The 22,658-nt window shown below is 40.4% G+C and overlaps 3 protein-coding genes across 27 annotated transcripts in view; 1 reads left to right on the forward strand and 2 right to left on the reverse strand.

Moving 5' to 3' along the window:
• LOC123006135 (twitchin) overlaps positions 1 to 18,124 on the forward strand; it is a 37,198-nt gene extending 19,074 nt beyond the window's left edge. For all 25 annotated transcript variants that reach the window (XM_044400374.1, XM_044400357.1, XM_044400375.1 and 22 more), the window contains 27 exons: positions 11 to 592; positions 641 to 943; positions 996 to 2,462; positions 2,510 to 2,812; positions 2,872 to 3,153; positions 3,205 to 3,510; positions 3,561 to 3,863; positions 3,912 to 4,370; positions 4,424 to 5,737; positions 5,788 to 6,505; positions 6,562 to 7,307; positions 7,357 to 7,659; positions 7,706 to 7,984; positions 8,035 to 8,140; positions 8,201 to 8,406; positions 8,468 to 8,770; positions 8,819 to 8,976; positions 9,025 to 9,754; positions 9,809 to 12,478; positions 12,539 to 13,708; positions 13,759 to 15,079; positions 15,129 to 15,281; positions 15,330 to 15,556; positions 15,617 to 15,907; positions 15,958 to 16,605; positions 16,657 to 16,959; positions 17,009 to 18,124. In XM_044400374.1, coding sequence (XP_044256309.1) covers positions 11 to 592; positions 641 to 943; positions 996 to 2,462; positions 2,510 to 2,812; positions 2,872 to 3,153; positions 3,205 to 3,510; positions 3,561 to 3,863; positions 3,912 to 4,370; positions 4,424 to 5,737; positions 5,788 to 6,505; positions 6,562 to 7,307; positions 7,357 to 7,659; positions 7,706 to 7,984; positions 8,035 to 8,140; positions 8,201 to 8,406; positions 8,468 to 8,770; positions 8,819 to 8,976; positions 9,025 to 9,754; positions 9,809 to 12,478; positions 12,539 to 13,708; positions 13,759 to 15,079; positions 15,129 to 15,281; positions 15,330 to 15,556; positions 15,617 to 15,907; positions 15,958 to 16,605; positions 16,657 to 16,959; positions 17,009 to 17,649 — 16,292 coding nt within the window. In that variant the 3' untranslated portion in view covers positions 17,650 to 18,124. The remainder of the gene's footprint in view (positions 1 to 10; positions 593 to 640; positions 944 to 995; positions 2,463 to 2,509; positions 2,813 to 2,871; positions 3,154 to 3,204; positions 3,511 to 3,560; positions 3,864 to 3,911; positions 4,371 to 4,423; positions 5,738 to 5,787; positions 6,506 to 6,561; positions 7,308 to 7,356; positions 7,660 to 7,705; positions 7,985 to 8,034; positions 8,141 to 8,200; positions 8,407 to 8,467; positions 8,771 to 8,818; positions 8,977 to 9,024; positions 9,755 to 9,808; positions 12,479 to 12,538; positions 13,709 to 13,758; positions 15,080 to 15,128; positions 15,282 to 15,329; positions 15,557 to 15,616; positions 15,908 to 15,957; positions 16,606 to 16,656; positions 16,960 to 17,008) is intronic.
• Positions 18,125 to 18,584: 460 nt separating this feature from the next.
• LOC123006145 lies at positions 18,585 to 19,440 on the reverse strand. Its single transcript, XM_044400396.1, has 2 exons — positions 19,258 to 19,440; positions 18,585 to 19,107 (listed from the first exon to the last, which is right to left on the reverse strand). The coding sequence occupies exons 1-2, from the start codon at positions 19,258 to 19,260 to the stop codon at positions 18,700 to 18,702; spliced, it is 411 nt and encodes a 136-aa protein (XP_044256331.1). The 5' UTR covers positions 19,261 to 19,440; the 3' UTR covers positions 18,585 to 18,699.
• Positions 19,441 to 19,854: 414 nt separating this feature from the next.
• LOC123006142 lies at positions 19,855 to 22,592 on the reverse strand. Its single transcript, XM_044400384.1, has 2 exons — positions 22,473 to 22,592; positions 19,855 to 22,140 (listed from the first exon to the last, which is right to left on the reverse strand). Exon 2 carries the CDS (start codon positions 22,127 to 22,129, stop codon positions 20,702 to 20,704), a length of 1,428 nt encoding a protein of 475 aa, XP_044256319.1. The 5' UTR covers positions 22,130 to 22,140; positions 22,473 to 22,592; the 3' UTR covers positions 19,855 to 20,701.
• Between the last annotated feature and the right edge of the window lie 66 nt (positions 22,593 to 22,658).

The raw sequence follows: 22,658 nt of genomic DNA on the forward strand, positions 1-22,658 counted from the left end.
TGTGTTTCAGTGAAACCATTAATTGATCGCACTAATGTCAAGCCGCTTACAATCAAGGCCGGTCTTTCAATCAGTTTGGACATCAATATAGCTGGTGAACCTCCACCGAAAGTCACTTGGTTGTATGAAGGAAAAGAAATTGTCTCATCAGATGAAATAAGAATTGACAATGTAGACTACAATACCAAATTCTTTGTACTTAAGGCAAAACGCAAACAATCTGGCAAATACACCATCATTGCCAAAAATGAAGTCGGTGAAGACACCGCAGATATCGAAATTTCCGTCCTTGCCAAACCATCCTCACCCAAAGGTCCGCTTGACGTCACTGACGTCACGAAACACGGCTGCAAACTCAAATGGAAGAAACCTGAAGACGATGGTGGAAGTCCAATCGATCATTATGAAATTGAAAAACTTGATCCTCTAACTGGACAATGGCTTCCATGTGGTAGAAGTACTGAACCCGAAGCCAATATTACTGGACTTCAAGAAGGTAAACCGTACAAATTCAGAGTTAAAGCAGTCAACAAAGAGGGAGAGTCAGAACCATTAGAAACAGAAAAATCTATAATCGCCAAAAATCCATTCGGTAAGTTTTGCACAAACATTAAAATTTTGTAATTTCGTTTTATTTCAGACGAACCTGGAAAACCTGGACGTCCCGATCCCAAAAATTGGGATAAAGACTTTGTAGAATTGGCTTGGGCGCCGCCAAAGAGCGACGGTGGCGCTCCCATAGAAAAATACATTATTCAAATGCATGACAAAGCTGGACGTGGCTGGGTTGATGCAGCTACAGTTCCTGGAGACAGAACTACGGGTCGCGTGAATACAGTTGAAGAAGGACACGAGTACGAATTTCGAATTGTTGCAGTTAATAAAGCTGGACCAAGTGAACCTAGTGACCCATCTAAATCAGTTATTGCTAAACCCAGATTTTGTAAGAATTTTCATAACAATCGTTTTTTGTTTCTTAATAAATATTTTTATAGTGGCGCCTCATATTGACCGCAAAAATCTCCAAAAGAAGGTTTTGCGTACCGGACAATTGCTTCGTATAGAGGCTGATGTGAAGGGTGAACCTGCTCCTGTAGTAACATGGACGCTTAAAGAAAAAGTTCTTAAAAATACCGACAGGCTTAAAATCGAAAACGAGGATTATCACACATCTTTCACTTTACAGAAAGTCCAACGCTCTGATACTGGTGTTTATACAGTCACAGCTAAAAACGACTCTGGTGTAGACACTGTCGATGTTGAAATTCAAGTTTTGAGCAAACCTTCTAAACCTAAAGGTCCTCTTAATGTTTCTGATGTCAAAGCAGACGGTTGCAAACTCAAATGGGAACCACCAGAAGATGATGGTGGAGAGCCAGTGAGTGGTTACGTCGTAGAAAGAATGGATGTGGAATCAGGCAGATGGATTCCTGTAACAACAACCAAAACACCTGAAGCTGACGTTACTGGTCTTAACGAAGGCAAAGACTATTTGTTTAGAGTCAAAGCTATTAATTCCGAAGGTGAATCAGAGCCACTGGAAACAGAAGTTCCAATTACAGCTAAGAATCCATACTCAGAACCAGATACTCCAGGAAAACCAGAAATCAAAGATTGGTCTAAAAATCACGCTGATCTTAAATGGGCACCTCCAAAAGAAGATGGTGGTGCACCAATAGAAAAATATATAATTGAAAAGAAAGATCCTATTACTGGAAAATGGCAAAAAGCTGTTGAAGTACCAGGACATAAAACAGAAGCTAAAGTACCAGACCTGCAAGAAGGACAAAAATACCAATTCCGAGTCAAAGCTGTTAACAAGGGTGGCGAAAGTAAACCATCACCTCCGTCAGAAACCATTACAGCCAAAGATAGATTCGTACCACCGAAAATCGATCGTAGTACCCTTAGAGACATTACCGTTAAAGCAGGACAACTCATCCGCTTAGACGTCAAAGTCTCTGGAGAACCTCCACCGACCAAAACATGGTTCTTAAACAAAGCACGTATTGAGAAACGTGACGATATCACTGTCGATCTTGAAGATTACAGAACCAAATTGGTAATTTCTTCGGCTGAACGAGGCCACACCGGTACATTAACCCTCAAAGCCGAAAACAGTTCAGGAAAAGACGAAGCCAGTATTGAAATCAAAGTCGTCGACAAACCAGGAAAACCAGAAGGTCCACTCAAAATCAGTGACGTACACAAAGAAGGCTGTACCCTTAAATGGAACCCACCACAAGACGATGGTGGTGTACCAATTGAATATTACGCTGTAGAAAAACTTGACACTGCAACTGGCCGTTGGGTACCAGCAGGACGTGCCAAAGAAGCCAAAATCGAATTGAATAACCTTGAGCCTGGTCAAGAATATAAATTTAGAGTGTCAGCTGTGAATGCTGAGGGTGAATCAGAACCTTTGGTAGCCGATCAGACTATCGTAGCTAAAAATCCATTTGGTAAGTGCCCTAGTAAATATCGCAATTTTTTTTATTCAAGTTTTTAGACGAACCTGGCGCACCCGGGACACCTGAGGTTACTGACTGGGACAAGGATCATGTCGACTTACGATGGACTCCACCCGCTAATGATGGTGGATCTCCAATCACCGGATATATTATCGAAAAACGGGAAAAAGGGTCACCGAAATGGACCAAAGCTGGAGAAGTTGGTCCTCATGATACTAAAGGAACTGCTGATCACTTAGATGAAGGTGTGGAATACGAGTTTAGAGTAAGAGCAGTTAATGCGGCAGGACCTGGTGAACCTAGCCAAGCATCTAAATCAGTCATCACAAAGCCTAGAAAGTGTAAGTATTTTTTGTTTTTATTTTTTTTTAAGTATGATAATTATGAGACATATTTTCAGTGGCTCCTAAGATCGATCGCCGTACTTTGCATAACTTGACCGTGAAGGAAGGTGAACCGATTTATATTGATGTTAAAGTTAGCGGTGAACCTGCTCCCGAAGTTGTCTGGTACCAAGATAACAAAACAGTTACTCAGACAGCACATCGTCGTGTTGATAATGTTCCTTATAACTCCAAGTTCTTCAACGATAAACCCGAAAGAAAGGACACTGGAGTTTATAAAATTGTTGCTTCGAACAGATACGGCCAAGATACTGCAGAAATTGAAATTACTGTTGTCGGTAAGTAACTTCAGACTTAGATAAAATTCGAAGGTAACAAAATATTTCTAGCCAAACCTGGACAGCCTGAAGGCCCATTAGAAGTCACTGATATCCACAAAGATGGATGCAATCTTAAATGGAAGAGACCTAAAGACGACGGTGGTGAACCAATCGAAGGATATGTCGTCGAAAAATTAGACCCCGAAACTGGAATTTGGTTACCTGTTGGAAAAACAACTGGTGATGTACCCGAAATGAAAGTTGATGGTCTTATTCCTGGACACGAATATAAGTTCAGAGTGAAAGCTGTGAATAAAGAAGGCGAATCTGAACCTTTGGAAACTGCCGGAACCATCACCGCCAAAGATCCATTTAGTAAGTTTTTGTAAAATCAAAGCTGGCGCAATATAATGAACAATTTATAGCGACACCAAGCAAACCAGGAGCTCCAGAACCTGTTGACTGGACCGCTCAACACGTTGAACTCAAATGGACTGAACCTCCATCTGATGGTGGTTCTCCGATTACCGGATATATTGTTGAAATGAAAGATAAATACAGTCCTCTGTGGGAAAAAGCTCTAGAAACAACTTCCCCTACACCAACTGCTGTGGTACATGGTTTGATTGAAGGAAACGAATATCAGTTCCGTGTAATTGCTGTCAATAAAGCTGGACAAAGTCCGGCTTCAGACTCCAGTAAAACCTTCATTGCCAAACCCAGATTTTGTACGTAACGTATTTTAGTGGTATTACTTCATTAATAATTTTTTACAGTGGCTCCAAGAATCGACAGAAGACATCTTCATGATGTTACCATTTCTGCTGGCTCTCCGCTCAAATTTGACGCCAACATTATCGGCGAACCTCCACCGACAGTGGAATGGCGTTTCAATGGAATGACCTTAAAGAATGACAACCGCACATTAATTGAAAATGTTGATTATAACACCAAAATTGCTATTAGACCAGTTAAACGTGACGATACTGGTGAATACACTGTGACTGCTACCAACTCTTCCGGACGAGACACTCATACTATAAACGTCACTGTTACTGATAAACCATCCAGTCCCGAAGGGCCACTTCAAGTATCAGACGTCAACAAAAATGGATGTAAACTTAAATGGAAGAGACCAAAAGATGATGGTGGTACTCCAATTGAATACTATCAAGTCGAAAAAATGGATCCGGAAACTGGAACCTGGGTACCATGCGGACGGGCGAACGAACCAAGTACTATTTTTTAATGTAACCTTCTCTAACAGTCACTAACTATTTATTTACAGATTTTGAGGTAACTGGTTTAACCCCTGGTAAAGAATACAAGTTCAGAGTAGCTGCTGTTAATGCGGAAGGTGAATCTAAACCCCTAGAAACCGAACAAGCAATCCTTGCCAAGAATCCATTCGACGAACCTGGACCACCAGGACATTTGAAAGCCACCGACTGGGATAAAGATCACGTTGACTTACAATGGACCCCGCCAAAAGACGACGGCGGTTCTCCAATCACCGGCTACATCGTCGAAAAGAAAGACAAATTTGGTGAATGGGAACGTGCATTTGAAGTACCAGCAGACCAAACCAAAGCCACTGTTGGTGACTTAATTGAAGGACAACCTTACGAATTCCGCGTCCGTGCTGTCAATGCTGCGGGACCCGGTGACCCAAGTAATGAAACACCCACAATTATTGCCAAACCCAGAAACCAAGCACCTAAAATCGACCGAACTAATCTTATTGAAGTCCGAATTAAAGCAGGACAGCCCTTCAGCTTCGATGTTAAAGTTTCAGGCGAGCCAATGCCGACGACCAAATGGCTGATGAAAGGCAAGGAAATCAAATCTGGTGAGAGAACCAAAGTCCAACATAGTGATTATAACACAAAGATTGCGGTCCGTAATGCCACTCGTGCCGAATCTGGCACTTATACTGTAACTGCTGAAAATGCCAACGGAAAAGATATCGCAGAAGTCGAAGTGATTGTCTTGGATGTGCCCAGTCCCCCTGGAGGCCCACTTAAAGTGTCTGACGTCCATGCCAATGGCTGTAAACTCAACTGGCGTCCGCCAGCGGACGACGGTGGCCAGCCTGTCGATAGATATATTGTAGAAAAAATGGACGAAGCTACCGGACGTTGGGTTCCGGCTGGGGAAACTGACGGTCCTGAAACTTCACTTGACGTTGATGGACTTGTGCCCGGAAAAAAATACAAATTTAGAGTACGTGCCGTCAATAAACAAGGCAAATCTGAACCACTGACCACCGCACAGGCGATAGAAGCCAAAAATCCGTTTGACGAACCCGGTAAAACTGGAACGCCTGAAATTATTGATTACGATAGCGACTTTGTCGAACTCAAATGGGAGAGACCAGAATCCGATGGTGGGTCACCCATCACTGGGTATGTTATTGAAAAACGCGACAAGTTTAATCCTAACTGGGAGAAGTGTGCCGAAGTTGAAGGAGACGTCACACAAGGAAAAGTCAATGATCTCATTGAAGGAACACCGTATGAGTTCCGCATCCGTGCTGTTAATAAAGCCGGTCCTGGAGAACCTAGCGATGCTTCAAAGATTCATGTCGCAAGACCAAAGAATCGTAAGTTTCCACAAAAATGTCAAGAAAAGCAATTAATTATTCTATTTCAGTTGCACCTAAAATCGACAGAAATGCACTACTCGACATCAAAGTGCGCGTTGGACAATCATTTGAATTTAATGTCCCTGTCATCGGTGAACCACCACCGACTAAAGAATGGGAACTCAAAGGAAACACCCTATTCAACACCGATAGACTCAAAATCGTCAACGAAGACTACAAAACAAACCTCAAAGTCACCGATGCTAAACGTGGCGACAGCGGAGTATACCAACTCACTGCCAAAAACATCAACGGCAGAGATGTTGCGACAGTTAACGTTACAGTCTTAGATGTACCTACTCCGCCTGAAGGGCCACTCAAAGCCGACAATGTTTCTAAGAATTCTCTCACACTTCGCTGGAAGCCACCTAAAGATGACGGTGGTTCCGAAATTACTCATTACACAGTTGAAAAACAAGACACTGAAAATATGCGATGGGTACCCGTGGGTGAAGCTGTCGGAACTTCAATGCGAGTTCCTAACTTAACTGAAGGACACGACTACAACTTCCGAGTTTGTGCTGTAAACAAACTGGGAGAATCTGCTCCTTTAACAACTGCTGAAAGTATCACAGCTAAAGATCCATTCACTAAACCTGACAGGCCAGGAGCACCTACACCCACAGACTGGGACAAAGATCATGTCGATCTTGAATGGACTCCACCTAGGAAAGATGGAGGTTCACCCATTACGTCTTATATCATCGAAAAGAGACCAAAACACGGGTAAGTTAATTTATTTATTAATAAAATTTGCAAAGCAAAATTAAATCATTGTGTAGCACTTGGGAAAAGGCTGTTGAAATTCCTGGAAACATCACAAAAGGTACTGTACCAAATCTGACTGAAGGCGAAGAATACGAATTCAGGGTAATTGCCGTGAATAAGGGCGGCCAAAGTGAGCCTAGTGAAGCCTCAGTGCCTGTTATTGCCAAACCTAGATTCCAAGCTCCAACCTTTGACAAGACTCTTCTCGAAGATATCACCGTCAAAGCCGGCCAACGCTTCGGATGGACTATCCCAATTGAAGCATCGCCCAAGCCGACGGTCAAATGGACGGTCAATGGCAAAGAAATTAAATCAAGTGACAGAATTGACATCGCTGTTTATAACAATAAAATGTCATTTGACGTATCGTCCTCACTTCGATCTGACGCGGGACGATATAGCGTAACTCTGACTAATGATTTAGGAAGCATTACTGCTTCTGCAAATGTCACAGTCTTAGACAAACCAGGACCTCCACAACCACCCCTTAATGTCAGCAATGTCACTAAAGAAAGCGCCCGAATTCAATGGAAACCACCACTGGATGACGGTGGTTCGCCTATTTTGCATTACGTAGTTGAAAAAATGGACGTGTCTCGTGGAACATGGTCAGACGCCGGAATGGCAACAATTACATCCCATGATATCACAAGACTCATTCATCGTAAAGAATACTTCTTTAGAGTCAAAGCCGTCAATGCGGTCGGAGAATCCGAACCGCTTGAAACACCCAAGAGTATTATTGCTAAAAATGAATTTGGTAAATCTTCACGATTTAAAATTCAATTTTTTTTTATGATTAATTTCAGATGAACCAAGTGCTCCCGGTAAACCAGCTGTCACAGACTGGGATAAAGATCATGTCGACCTTGAATGGACCCCGCCAAAAAGCGATGGCGGTTCTCCAATTACAGGCTATATCATTCAAAAGAAAGAAAAAGGAAGTCCCTACTGGACAAATGCTGCTCATGTACCTGCTAATAAAAATACAGCTACTGTACCTGATTTAACAGAAGGACAAGAATACGAATTTAGAGTAATCGCGACTAATACCGCTGGACAAAGTGAACCATCTGAACCTTCCGATCTTGTCACCGCTAAAGCCAGATTTTGTAAGTCACGATTATCAATTTGAATAAAGTAACTTTGTTTTTTCAGTGGCTCCCAAAATCAAAACCCCGCTTAATGATATTCGCATTAAAGCTGGTCTCATTCTTCATGTTGACATCGATTTTATTGGTGAACCATGTCCTGAAGCCACTTGGACTGTTGGCAGTAAAGCTTTGACAGCGGATGATCGCACTACCGTTACTTCTATCGGCTACCACACGATCATCCATACAGTCAATGCTAAACGTTCAGACAGTGGCTTGTATCATCTTTTGATTAAAAATAATTCTGGTATAGATGAAGGTTCATTCCAAGTTATCGTCTTGGGTAGGTTATCAAGAAATGAAAGGTAAGCATTGCTGAATACATTGTTTTAGATCGTCCTGGACCCCCACAAGGTCCTCTCGAATACGAAGAAGTTACGGCGCAAAGCGTCACGCTTTCTTGGAAACCACCAAAAGACAATGGCGGCAGCGAATTAACGTAAGTTGCAATCAAGTAAATAAATACAATAAAAATAAAAATACAAAATCTTAATTACAGGGGATACGTTATTGAAAAGCGAGATTTGACTCATGGCGGTGGCTGGGTCCCTGCTGTTAGTTATGTAAATCCTAAAAACACACATGCTGTTGTTCCAAGACTGATCGAAGGCACTAAATATGAGTTTAGAGTTTTTGCTGAAAATCTCCAAGGACGCTCCGATCCTCTCGATACGGAGAAACCAGTAGTTGCAAAAAATCAATACGGTGGATATTTTGGGCAAAATATGTTTTTTATTTGTTCTGACCATGTTTTTGTATGTTCTAGATGTTCCTGGAAAACCTGGAAAACCAGAACTTGTGGATAGCGACAAAGACCATATTAAAATCAAATGGTCGGCACCTATTAGCAACGGTGGCTCTCCTATTATTGGCTATGACGTCGAAAGAAGAGATCGTGCAACAGGACGATGGGTTAAACTCAACAAAGAACCTACACGTCATTTAGAATATTACGACGATAGAGTACAAGAAGGACACCAATACGAATACAGAGTGTCGGCTGTTAATGCCGCTGGGGCTGGCAAACCTAGCGATACATCTAACGTATTCATCGCTAAACCAATGAAAGGTTCTTATTTTCATCCTAATTGTACCGTGTTATAATTTTTGTTTACAGAAAAACCGAAATTATGGCTCGACGGAATCATCGGTCGTAAAATCAAGGTCCGAGCCGGCGAGCCTATCAATATTGATATTCCTTTAACTGGTGCACCGACACCTAAGATTGAATGGTCGAAGAAGGGTATCGCCATACCAGAAACAAACAGAGTTTATGTACGTATAATATATACAATAATGATCAAAATTGATTGAGTATTTCAGACTGAGACCACAAGTGAGCACACTGCTCTCCGAGTGGAAGTCTCCAACCGCGACGACGCTGGCAAATACACCGTCAAAGCCAAAAACGAGTACGGCTCAGACGAAGCTGACATTGAAGTCATTGTCGTCGACAAACCCGGAATTCCAAGAGGTCCTCTCCAATACACCGAAACCACACAAGATAGCGTCTCGTTATCCTGGAACCCACCAACTGACGATGGTGGTGGTGAAATCAGCGGTTATATTGTTGAAGTTAGCGAATTTGGAACTGATAGTTGGCGTCCATGCCCAGGTTTCTGTCCTCGACCTTCGTTTACAGCGCGCGGTTTAACCGAAGGCAAAAAATACGTGTTCCGCGTACGAGCCGAAAACATTTACGGTGTTTCCGAACCTTTGGAAGGTAAACCTGTCGTGGCTAAGAGTCCGTTCGATCCACCAGATGCGCCAAGTCAACCGGAAGTCACTGGATATACTCCATCGTCTTGCTCGTTGAAATGGAATCCACCAACCATCACTGGTGGTAAACCGATCACCGGCTACTATGTCGAAAAGAGAGAACGTGGTGGCGAATGGATGAAAGTTAACAATTATCCAACACCTAATACGCAATATACAGTACAAGATTTGAGAGAGGGAAACAAATACGAGTTCCGCGTTATTGCTGTTAATGAAGCCGGGCCTGGCAAACCGAGCAAACCGACTGAACCTATAGTAGCACAACACCAAAGATGTAAGTTTTCGATTAGACACTGCAGTATTGGAATTAATGTATTTGTTGTTACAGTTAAACCAGATGCTCCTGAGCCTCCTAAAGCAGATCGCATTACTAAAGATAGTGTCACTTTGTCTTGGAGACCACCTCGAAGCGATGGTGGCTCCAAACTCAAAGGCTATCTCTTGCAAAAACGCGCAAAGGGTGATGATGACTGGAGCGACGTTAATTCCGTTCCAATCAATGAAAACGTGTACACGGTTCCAAAACTGAAAGAAGGTGAAGAATACCAATTCAGAGTAATTGCTGTAAATGAGGTTGGCAAATCTGAACCGAGTCGACCAAGTAACAATATTCTCATCGAAGAACAACCCAACAAACCTTGCATGGATCTGGGAGGAGTTCGAGATATTACCGTCCGTGCTGGAGAAGATTTCAGTATTCATGTGCCATATGTTGGTTTCCCGAAACCAACAGCATCTTGGTTTGCGAACGATAGAATCCTTGACGAGTCTGATAGTCGCGTATTCCCGAAACTGACCGACGATGCTGCTAGTATTATTGTCAAGAATTCGAAACGTAGTGACAGTGGCCAGTACAGGTTGCAACTCAAGAACCCATCAGGTTTTGACACGGCAACAATCAATGTCCGTGTCTTGGACCGGCCTGGAAAACCAGAAAATCTCCGTGCTGATGAATTTGCCGGAGATGCTCTCACACTCTATTGGCAACCACCGAAAGATAACGGTGGCGGTGACATTACCAATTACGTTGTCGAAAAGAAAGAAGCTAAATCCCCAACTTGGTCTAAAGTCAGTAGCTATGTCACTGTTCCGTTCATTCGTATTCGTAATTTGACACTTGGAAGAGATTACGAGTTCCGCGTAATGGCTGAAAATCAATACGGCCAATCAGAACCGGCAGTAACCGCAGAACCAATTCGTGCCAGACATCCATTCGATCCTCCCGGTGCTCCTGGGGCTCCTCGAGGCATTGAAACAACCGAAGACTCCATCACAATTCAATGGACCAAACCTAGACACGATGGTGGATCTCCCATTACTGGTTACGTGATAGAAAAGCGACTCATCTCGGAAGACAAATGGACCAAGGCCTCACATGCTATCGTCCCCGATCTTTCCCATAAAGTCATCAATTTGATCGAAAACCACGAATACGAATTCAGAGTAGCAGCCATTAACGCCGCAGGACAGGGTCCATGGAGCTCTTCGTCTGATGCTATCGCGGCAAGAGCACCACCATCAGCTCCGAGAATTACATCTGACTTGAGTATCAGAGACATGGTTGTGATTGCAGGGGAAGAATTCAAAATTACAGTACCATACGTTGCCACTCCTAAACCAAAAGCCTCTTGGACTATTAACGGCAACGAAGTTTTGTCCGACAGTAGAATTAAGTTTGAAACTACAGATATTGCGTCGATTTTCACAAACAAATGTTCTAAGAGAAATGATACTGGAAGCTATACAATAAAATTGACAAACACAGTTGGTTCTGATTCGGCCACGTGCAGAGTCTTGGTTGTAGACAAACCACAACCACCTCAAGGACCACTTGATATCTCTGACGTCACTCCTGATAACTGCTCATTAGCTTGGAGAGCCCCAGCCGATGATGGTGGTTCTCCAATCACTAATTACATTGTTGAGAAATTGGACACCAACGGAATTTGGGTCAAAGTGAGCAGTTTTGTTCGTAACACTCACTACGACGTGATGGGATTAGAACCAAACAAGAAATACAGTTTCCGAATCCGCGCTGAAAATCAATATGGCATTAGTGAACCTCTTGAAAGTACAGAACCTGTCACTGCTAAGTATCCGTTTACAGTACCGGATGCTCCTGGTGCACCACGTGTTACAGACTGGACCACAAATACCATCTCATTGAGTTGGGACAGACCAGCCAATGATGGTGGTTCACGTATTCAAGGCTACAAACTCGAATATCGCGATGTTGCCCACGACACCCACTGGCAAAGCGCTAGCGACTATCTTATTAAAGAAACTCATTTCGATCTTTACAATATGACTAGTGGCCACGAATACGAATTCCGCGTACGTGCTAAGAATGCCGCTGGATTAAGCAAACCCTCACAATCATCCAGCAAATTCAAACTCAAAGGTAAATTCAACGTACCATCACCACCTCAAAATCCGAAAGTCGTCAAAGTTGGTAAGAGCTACGTTGACCTTACTTGGGAACCTCCAACCAACGACGGTGGTGCTAAAATCACCGGCTACATTATCGAAAAACGTGAAATTGGAAGTCCGCTCTGGCACAAATGCAATGAATATAACGTTACTGATACTAACTATACAGCTTTGAACCTGACCGAACGCTCAGATTATGAATTCAGAATCTACGCTGTTAATTCGGCCGGAAAGAGCGAACCAAGTGCTTGCACAACTCCAGTCAAAGTATGCGAAGTCCTTGGTGGCGAAAAACCTGAATGGATACGACCACTTGGCAACCAAACTGCTCCTCTTGGAAAATCTGTATCTTTATCATGCGAAGCGTCCGGTAAACCACCACCGACGTTCCGCTGGTTGAGAAATGGACGTGAAATTAAAATCAGTGGAAGATTTAGAACCGAAACTAAAGGAGGAGTCGCGTGGTTACACATCTCAGATCTTTTGGATATTGATGATGGAGATTACACTTGTGAGGCTAGTAATTCACTTGGGTCGGTTACGACCACCGCGCGTCTGAAGATTGGAAGTAAGACATATACTTGTGTTCCTTAACACCTTCATATTAATTTATCTTAATTTTTTGCAGCACCACCACGTATCGAACGTTTGCCTGGCGATTTATATTTGCCCGAAAACGATAACACCAAAATCAAAATCTACTATTCCGGCGACCAACCTCTCGATGTTACCCTTACTAAAAACGGAACTAAAATCGATGAATCCGCTCATATCAAATACACAATCTTTGATGATTATATTATTATATTTATCAAAGGTATTAACAAAGATGATGCTGGTAATTACAATCTGACTGTAAAGAATGACAGTGGAAGTGCTTCTGGTAGTTTTACTGTCTACATAACTGGTCTTCCTGGACCTCCAACTGGTCCTTTGGAAACCACCGACATTACCAAGCATACTTGTACCCTTAACTGGAAACCTCCAAGCTACGATGGTGGACTACGCATCACCCACTATGTCGTCGAAAGGAAAGACGTGACTGGATTACACTGGATTACAATAAATAGCCACTGTAAAGACACCAGTTTCACAGTTCAAGGTCTCACAGAAAACCAGGAATATCTCTTCCGAGTGATGGCCGTTAACGATAACGGAATGGGACCGCCACTCGAAGGCGTTAACCCGATCCGAGCTAAAGCTCCCTTCGACCCACCCTCGCCACCTGGAATACCCAAAGTTACGCAAGTTGGTGGCGATTTTGTAAATCTCGAATGGGAAAGACCAGAAAATGATGGTGGAGCCCGTATTCAAGGCTACTGGATTGATAAACGTGAAGCTGGTAGTTCAACTTGGCAAAGAGTCAACGTATCGCTTTGTCTCCCGACTCAAATTAACATCTCAAACCTTATTGAGGGCCGTAAATACGAATTTAGAGTGTTTGCTCAAAATGTAGCTGGAATCTCCGAACCATCCTCTGCTTCGACTTCGGTCGTTATTAAAGATCCAATGGCGGCAACTCCACCAGAAATTGTCAAACCACTGAAGAATGCTAACTGTATTCAAAATCACAACGCTCAATTCCAATGCACGATCACAGGTGTGCCTAAACCGACTATCACTTGGTATAAAGGAGCTCGCGAGATTTGCAGTGGCTCTAGATACAATATCTACAGTGAAGATGATGACCACTACTTGATTATTAATGACGTATTTGGTGAAGACGCTGATGAATATGTCTGCCGAGCTGTCAACAAAGCCGGAGTCAAGTCCACCCGTGCCGAACTTGTTATAATGAGTAAGTCAAATGCGATTTTTAGTAATAATTTAATAATTAAATTTTTTCAGCTGCACCAAAACTAAACATTCCTCCTCGTTTCCGTGATACCGCGTACTTCGACAAGGGTGAAAATGTTGTTATTAAAATTCCATTCACTGGACATCCAAAACCAAAGATCACTTGGGTGAGGGAAGGTGAAGTTATAGAATCCGGTGGTCATTACCACGTAGAAGTCAAAGACAGACACGCTATTCTTACTATTCGCGATGGCAGCAAATTAGACAGTGGACCATATAGAATCACCGCAGAAAACAATCTAGGACAAGACTCTGCTATTATCAAGATCCAAATTTCGGATCGTCCAGATCCTCCACGATTCCCTGTCGTTGACAATATTGGGACCGATTCATTGGCCCTTTCTTGGAAAGCACCAGTATGGGATGGTGGCAGCAATATCACTAACTACCTAGTCGAAAGACGCGAACATCCACTCAGTACTTGGATTCGAGTTGGAAACACACGTTTGACTACAATGGCAGTCAGTGGATTAACTCCTGGCCACCAATACGAATTCAGAATTTACGCTGAGAATATTTACGGCCGTTCCGATGCTTCAGAAGTGAGCACCTTAGTAACGACCAAAGACACAGGCAAAAAAGCAGTGCAGAAGAAGAAATACGAAGTTGACGAAAACGGAAAGAAGATCAGAGAATCTCATAAAGAACCAGTCAAAGACTACGATCAATACGTCTTCGACATTTATTCTAAATACGTTCCTCAACCTGTCGAAATAAAAACCCGAAGTGTCTACGACGATTACGACATTCTTGAGGAGATCGGAACTGGAGCCTTTGGTGTGGTCCATCGTTGCCGTGAACGTAAAACTGGTAACATCTTCGCCGCTAAGTTCATCCCAGTATCACATGCTATGGAGAAAGAACTTATTCGTAAAGAAATCGATATCATGAACCATCTCCACCACCCCAAACTTATCAACTTGCATGATGCATTTGAAGATGATGACGAGATGGTCCTCATCTACGAATTCCTCTCAGGAGGTGAATTATTCGAACGAATCACAGCAGAAGGTTATCAAATGTCGGAGGCTGAAGTTATCAACTACATGAGACAGATTTGTGAGGCAATCAAACACATGCACGAACGTAACATAATTCATCTGGATATCAAACCGGAAAATATCATGTGCCAAACCCGTAAGGGTACAAATATCAAACTGATAGATTTCGGACTTGCCACAAAACTTGATCCTAATGAAGTTGTTAAAATTTCAACTGGAACAGCTGAATTCGCAGCACCGGAAATCGTAGAACGAGAACCTGTAGGTTTCTATACCGACATGTGGGCAGTTGGAGTCTTAGCTTACGTACTGTAAGTTATTTAAATTGTTTGTTTAAAATTTTCTAATGAGTTGCTCTAGATTGAGTGGTTTGTCGCCATTTGCCGGTGAAAATGATATCGAGACTTTGAAGAATGTCAAAGCGTGCGACTGGGACTTCGATGAGGAAGCTTTCGCGAATGTATCAGAAGAAGGGAAAGATTTCATAAGAAGACTACTATTAAAGAATAAAGAGTGAGTTTATTTTCTTTTGACTACAGTTTATTTTACAAATTGTTACAGAAAACGCATGACTGCGGAAGAATGTCTTTTGCATGCTTGGCTAAGTGGTGACCACAGCGACAAAACTCAAGTCATCAGTCAATCAAAATATATTAAAATTCGTGACAAGATTCGTGCCAAATATGACAATTGGGATTCATTCATTCTCCCACTTGGTCGACTTTCTGAATATTCTTCACTACGTAAATTGCTGATCGATAAGTACAAGATTCATGACACCTTCTTTGGTACGTAAGAACACAAAATGCTTAAGTAGCAATTTCTTAATATTATGAAATTTTGTTTAGATCGCCGCCAAGCCGCCCCAAGATTTGTCATCAAGCCTCAAAGTGCGTTCTGCTACGAAGGCCAAAGTGTCAAATTCTACTGCAGAGTCATCGGTTGTGCTGCTGCAACCCTCAGTTGGTACCACAACAATACTGAATTAAGACAGAGTGTTAAATACATGAAACGCTACGTCGGAGACGACTATTACTTTATTATTAACAGAGCTAAATTAGAAGATCGCGGTGAATACATTATTCGAGCTGAAAATCATTACGGATCTCGTGAAGAAGTAGTATTCCTTAACGTCCAACGTAAGAATTTCGCAATATTTAACTTTTTTTAAATAACAAAATTCTTCCAGCTCTCCCGAAAGTTGTGTCAGACTACAAACCATCCGAAGTACAACCTGTTCGTAGACGCCAACCGTTACCTTACACCTTCTGGTCTGAAGAACACGAGTGTGCCCCAAGTTTCACATTCTTACTCCGCCCTCGTGTCATGCAAGAACGCGACACTTGTAAATTATTGTGTTGTCTTAGCGGCAAACCATTCCCGACTGTTAAATGGTACAAAGATAAACGCGAACTTAGCAAATACGAATATTCGATGTCTACGTCTGATGGTGTCATTACAATGGAAATTGTCGGATGCAGACCTTCAGATTCAGGAAAATACACATGTGTTGCTACAAATGTTCATGGAACAGACGAAACTTCTTGTGTGGTTATTGTTGAAGGCGAGACGAGCACTGAAGAGCAAACAAGACTAGCAGAGAAATTTTTGCATTCCGGTGACAGAAAATACATCGAACAACCAATTAAATCTGCACCTTTACAAGTCACAATCAGAAAACCAATTACAAGTTCTCAACCCGTGACGAACAGTTTGAACCATTCAGGATCGACTTTAAGTGTAGGTGATAGTGAAAAAAGAACACCGAAGAAGTATGGACGATTAGACTCGACGGGAAGTCCAAATAGATCCAGAAGTGCTACTAAAGAACTAGCATGTATGTATTTAAGGTAAGTTTAGTAAAAATAGAAATAATTCTTTGTTTCAGTACCACCCGATGATTCAACAATGTGTGCCCCTAAATTTACTAAAAATTTGTCCGACTTGACTGTTAATGATGGTGACAGTTTAAATCTGACTGCTCATGTGAAAGGAGATCCAGAACCTCAAATAGTCTGGACCAAGAATAACAAAATTTTGACTTCTTCAGAAGTAATAGATTTGAAGTACAAGAACGGAATTGCCAAGCTCCAGATCAATGAAGTTTATCCAGAAGATGAAGGAGAGTATGTATGCAAGGCCACTAACTCGATGGGAACATCAGAAACTAAATGTCGTCTCACAATTAAACGTAAGTAGTTGCAATTACAAATTTTTCGGAACGTTTAATTCTATTTTAGCAATGACTAATGCGACCAATGGAAAAGCCAAGAAAGATTCTGACGATAAGGCACCACGAATCGTGAGTCATTTACAATCTGCTTTCGTCAAAGACGGAGAACCAGTGACTATCTCATGCCGTATCATCGGAGCAAACAAATTCGACGTAATCTGGTTGCACAACAACAAAGAAATCAAGCCAAGCAAAGATTTCCAATACACCAACGAAGCCAACATTTACAAACTAATCATTGCTGAAATCTTCCCTGAAGACTCCGGTGCATACACTTGCGAAGCCTTCAACGATGCCGGAGAGAGTTTCAGCAGTTGTACTTTGAACGTGATAGTCCCCGGCGAGCAGCCCAAGAGCCCCGTGTTCAAAACATTCCCGGTTTCCGCCACGGTATCAGAAGGCGAGTCTGCCACATTCGAAGCAGAAACAGAAGATGACGTCTTGCAAATCAACTGGCTCAAGGACGGCAAACCCATCAAGGAGAGCAGTGCCAAATACAAGTTCACCGCCGACGGAAAACGCTATACTCTACAGATCGTATCATGCGACTCCAACGACATTGGACAATATCAAGCCAAAGCCATCGGAAAGAAAGGGGAAACTTTCGCGGCCTTTTCTCTTAATGTTGTTCCACCCGGAGAACTATAGCTCTGACTACGCTATTAACGCTATTAAAACGAACGACTTGCTCCGAGAGAATATGTACTTATGTATCATATGTTGTGTATAAATAATATTAGTGTTTTATATCACGCGGCGATCGGATAGGGGGTGGCCCGGCATAGAACCCTTTCTGAAAGGTCGAAGCATCCTCAGTTTAACATCTCCGCGATATTTCTGAAACGATTCTATGCCAACTACTTCCTCGACGACTCTCGAAGCATTACCGCACCGCCATTATTACTATTTTTTTTTCATTTCATTTGCGAATAGAGAGCAGACATGTCGAACTTATTTAACGGTATGAAAAGAGAAAATTTATTTAGTGTGGAAGTGCTTTTGCCATCCTTTCATTGTGCCATCGTTGTTCATTACTTAAGTTTTCTTAATGCATTATCGCTTTTGCAAAGCCATACCAAAATTGTATCATACTATGTAAATTAAAAAAATATAATTTTTAAAAGCTATTTTATTTAAACAAGGTCAATAACCTCAACATAATTAATTCTTTTGGCAACAACAGATGTCAACACATGAAGTATCACGGCGCCAGGCAAAAATAAAACTAAGCCAAAGCAATAAAAAATTTATTTAAGTTATCTAGATCGAACACGCTTGTTTATAAATAATAACTAATAGTTGCAAAAAATATACATATGACTAATGAATAATTTTCTTATAATTGTTACGATCATGATTCATAGTAGTACTGTCGGTGGTAAACCTTGGTTCATTCATAATCTAATCTGTTGCGTTTACTTAAAGGAAATAGTTACGACAACGTGTATAACGATCTATTATTTTTCACACAGACAAAAAAATAATAATAATAAACTATACGTACCCAATTCTGGTTACTACTATTTACTACTAAATTTTAAAATAATTTTTGCGTTTTCAAATTATATGATAAAGAAACTCAATTTTTGTGTACATGATTTTTTTATTGTCATTATCAATATGAACATTTAAAAAAACAACAAAACTCATACATAATTATTGGAATATTTATGTTAACAGTCATTAAGTATCACAGAATCATTTCGAAGTTGAGTTCAGCGGCCCCAAAAATGACGATCTTTGTTCGGCTGGTCTTATAGGTCTGGCACCCTCGCTATTGATATTAAATCCAGATCTTGTTTCGACATTTTGTTGGTTTCTGGAAGCTTCAATGTGATCAGCATTGAGAAGCCAAAAAGGTCTGTGTTCTCTTGGCCACTGGTTCAGTCTGTCCACTAGTTGACCATCACCACGAGCATCGACAGGAATTCGAGCTGTGGTACCACCATCTTCACCAACTCTGTTGTAAACAGCCACTGTAGATTGTTCTTCAGGATCTTTGAAACGACTTGCTAAATCAGGGCGTCCTATAGGCCGACTCCCTGCATAAGTTGGACGTTGAGCAACTGTGGCCGCGATAAGGGCAACGAAAACTACGAAGAATTTCTGAAATAAAAAAAAAACATGAGTGATCTTTGATAACGCGATAAACTCTGATCTGGTGAACTCGACAAGTTTAAAAAATGAGGTAAAAAAGCTTTTTGGTCAAAAATGACCACAAAGGTGAAAACAGAAATGAGGTATGTGTTTACTTACCATTTTATGTGGCTTTGGTACCAATAATTGTATGAAGCACACGGCACGAGGATCAGCACAAGAATGTAGCTTAGTTCTTCGTGTTCGTATTTATGTATCACATTCGTAGAATACGAGAAATCATCGCCTCGGGTGTTTCTCGGACACCGCGATAAATCGAAGCTAGGGAAAACCCCAACTTTTTCAATTTCACCACTAAAGAAGCATAATTTTAAAAAACTAATACGGCATTGTGGTTTCATTACAAAACATTCGAATTCATAAAGCGACCGAAATCAACAAGATCAACCTTGACGGTTTTTTATCCAACAAAAACAAGTTGACAAGATTTCATTTCGTCCAAACATTTGCGATGTCATTGGGCACATTAATATATTTAGATTGACTGTTTTATATTAAAAAAGGGTACTTACCTACATGAAACGTCATCAAAATTACTTTAACGTCACAGAATTTCCGAACGATGCAATCAATAATGACGCAAGCAAGTCGCCGAACTTGAACTCTTATCATTTACATATAGATATAATCCAGTCTGCTACAAGCTACACAGTTCCTGCAACAAGAGTAGAAATCCCAAGTAATTGCTGCATCAATCAAAGAAGAGAGGCCGACTAGATTCCAGTTGTAATTAATAATAATTACTTTACATTATTAAAGCATTGTTATGCGAATAAATTGCTTATTTCTGATACGTATGTATTGTCTAGTTAATGTTAATTATAATTTAATTGCTTGATTGCAAATGTGTCAGTCTGTGCCTTTTCTAGAATCATATAATAAATATGGTTATCCAGATGAATCATATTTTTTTCAAAAAAATTTCCCGTTGAAATTTGAAGCAATTTTCTTTGTGATTTATTGGAAGCAATATAATGTTTTACTTCTTTTATACATCAGAGAATAGTGATTTAGCATTTTGTACACAGAAAATAAAAAATTACAAGAAAACGATAAAACAGGAAAAATTAATCTAAACCGCCAACTCAAAACAAGATAGTACTTTGCGGTTTATATAAACAAAACAATAAAATTGATGACCGCTCCTAAACTTGCCTGCTTATTATTCGAATGGAATACCCGAAAAAACCCTAAGAACTAGATCATTTAAATATATCGTCATGCAAAGTAGATAATGTTTGAGCTTCGATTCAAAATATATTCGTATCATCGTATTTTATTGGTAGTTAAAAAACCATTAAATCGATTTATTCAAATTCAATTTGATAAATAAAAAATACATTATAGATTTATTTATTTATATATCGTATATTTACAAATTATATCTTGGGATCACAATAGAGTTAGAAATTAGACATTTCGTAAATTGTACACTCTTATTAATTTCGCTGTTTTTCTAAACAGCTTCTCGCTCTTTTCTCCTTTTTCTTCGAAGATTTAAATTCACAGAACTTGAATCTTCAATGCTTTCAAACACCATGCCTTAGATTTCAATTGACTTGAACGGCCTTTTCACCCCATGCCTCCATGGTTCATTATTTTTGTAATTAAAATGTCCCCTTGATAGCAATACCGCGTTCATAAGTAACTTCCCCGAAACTCTTGTTCTTGGAATAACACCAAAAATATTTGTTATGATCTGCCCTTTTGGTGAATCACTGTAGCAAAAGTCGTTGTGGAATTTCCAATCATTACTTTCGCCTCTTGCAAATTTCAGGGCTATAAAAGCTCTTATATATTTATAAGTCGGCATTTTTACATCTAAACATCGAACAAGATATGCGAATTCTTCCTTCATTGAACTTGTATCAAGACCATCAACTATCATGTTTTCGCACATCTTGTTGTAATCAAATGCAAAGTGTTTGTTAGCTTCATCTGAATTGGTTTCCTTTTCTTTTTTGAGGATATCGTTTAAAAGATCTCGGACGCGGTCCCGACATTCTTCCGGACACGAATTTAATCTGATATTGATTTCTGCATCTTCATCTGAGCCAATTATGTCTCGTAGTACGTCTATTTCCTTGGTTCTAATAAGTGTATAAACTGGAAGAAGTTTTCTATCAACATCTTGCAAAGATAGTTTTTCAAGGAGAGGTAAAAGCCGATGAACTAAGTAGAGATATAGATGATAAGTAATATAATCATTGTCCTTCTTTTGATATTCAAAGACGTCCAAAGTTTCTTGATACAGTGGATCCTGAGCCAATAACTGGACAAGACTTGTGCGTATTTCCAAAACTTCAAGTCTCTCATAAACTTTAGACACAACGGGTATCAAATGATGTAGTTCAGCAGAACGCAGAGGTATATAATTTGTCCGAAAAATAATATCTCGACCATCTTTGCTTACAAATGGAAGTTTATATCTCCAACTGTGCACAGAATAGATCTCATTTGTATTTGAACACTGATGTTTCCTTGCTGCTGAAACAACAAACTTGCACCTTTTACACTTATAAGCCGGCCGTACATCTTTTTCTTCACCCTGGCCAATCACAGAGATCTGTTTCAACAAACCAGACAATGTTTCTGCATCGCTTTTATCGCAAAGAAGTAACGAACGAAGGTTTTCAGATCTCAGTTTATTTGTAATTGTCTCGAAATTTTCTTGATTTACTGGACTTAAAACGTGAAAGCATTTTTTTGATTTTCTAAAGAAATAGCAGTCACATTCTTTCTCTCGGTGCATATAAAAAAGAACAGTATCGGGAGTTGTAACAGTCGCTAGAATTACATTTGTAACATAATCTTCATAAGAATTACCGCTTTTTTTCATATCTAATTGTTGATACACCCATTTCTGAAATGTTATTACTGGATGCTCGTGACAAAAAGGAATGCAATCTTGTACATCAGGAGGAGAGCCTCTTGATGACAAGCTTGATCTATCGCTTGCATCCTCATCCATAGTCTGAATTCCTGCAGACAAAAAAATTAAAATGAATAAGTCCCCTCATTCCACTCACTACGATGCAAAAAAAATTGTCTTTTTTAACTTGTAATTTCTATAACCTTGACACAGAAAACACTTCACAAATTTAGATTTAAACTGTTTATTTTAAATATTTGCCTTATACATATATTTATTTTTATTTTTTTCAACGTAGGTATGTATTTAGTTAACCAAAAATACACTATCGTCACAATCTCTTGTAAGTTAGGAATATTCTCCGACTAAGGATGGAAATGGAGCAGTTGTAGGAAAGCTGGTTCGATAATAACAATATTAATAGTATTTTATTTTTGCTTACCTTTAAATCTTCATAAGAAAATGATGTAAAATTTCAAACTATTGTAAAAATTGACAAATGATCAAAACAAACAAGTAACAAAATGGCCGGTTGGAAGTAAGTATGTGGCATCTAACGACGATATATGGAACCACAATAACAGAGAACTGCAATAACGACATTCTTTTTGAACCAACGCCTTATTTT

This window comes from Tribolium madens, unplaced genomic scaffold (genome assembly GCF_015345945.1).
Source record: "Tribolium madens isolate multiple individuals breed KSU strain unplaced genomic scaffold, Tmad_KSU_1.1 Scaffold_2;HRSCAF=44;Tcas5.2_LGX, whole genome shotgun sequence".
Taxonomy (NCBI): Eukaryota; Metazoa; Arthropoda; class Insecta; order Coleoptera; family Tenebrionidae; genus Tribolium; species Tribolium madens.

Bases quoted from the DNA above. Each gene is read 5' to 3' on its own strand.
- LOC123006142 (XM_044400384.1), bottom strand. From the start codon at position 22,129: ATGGATGAGGATGCAAGCGATAGATCAAGCTTGTCATCAAGAGGCTCT.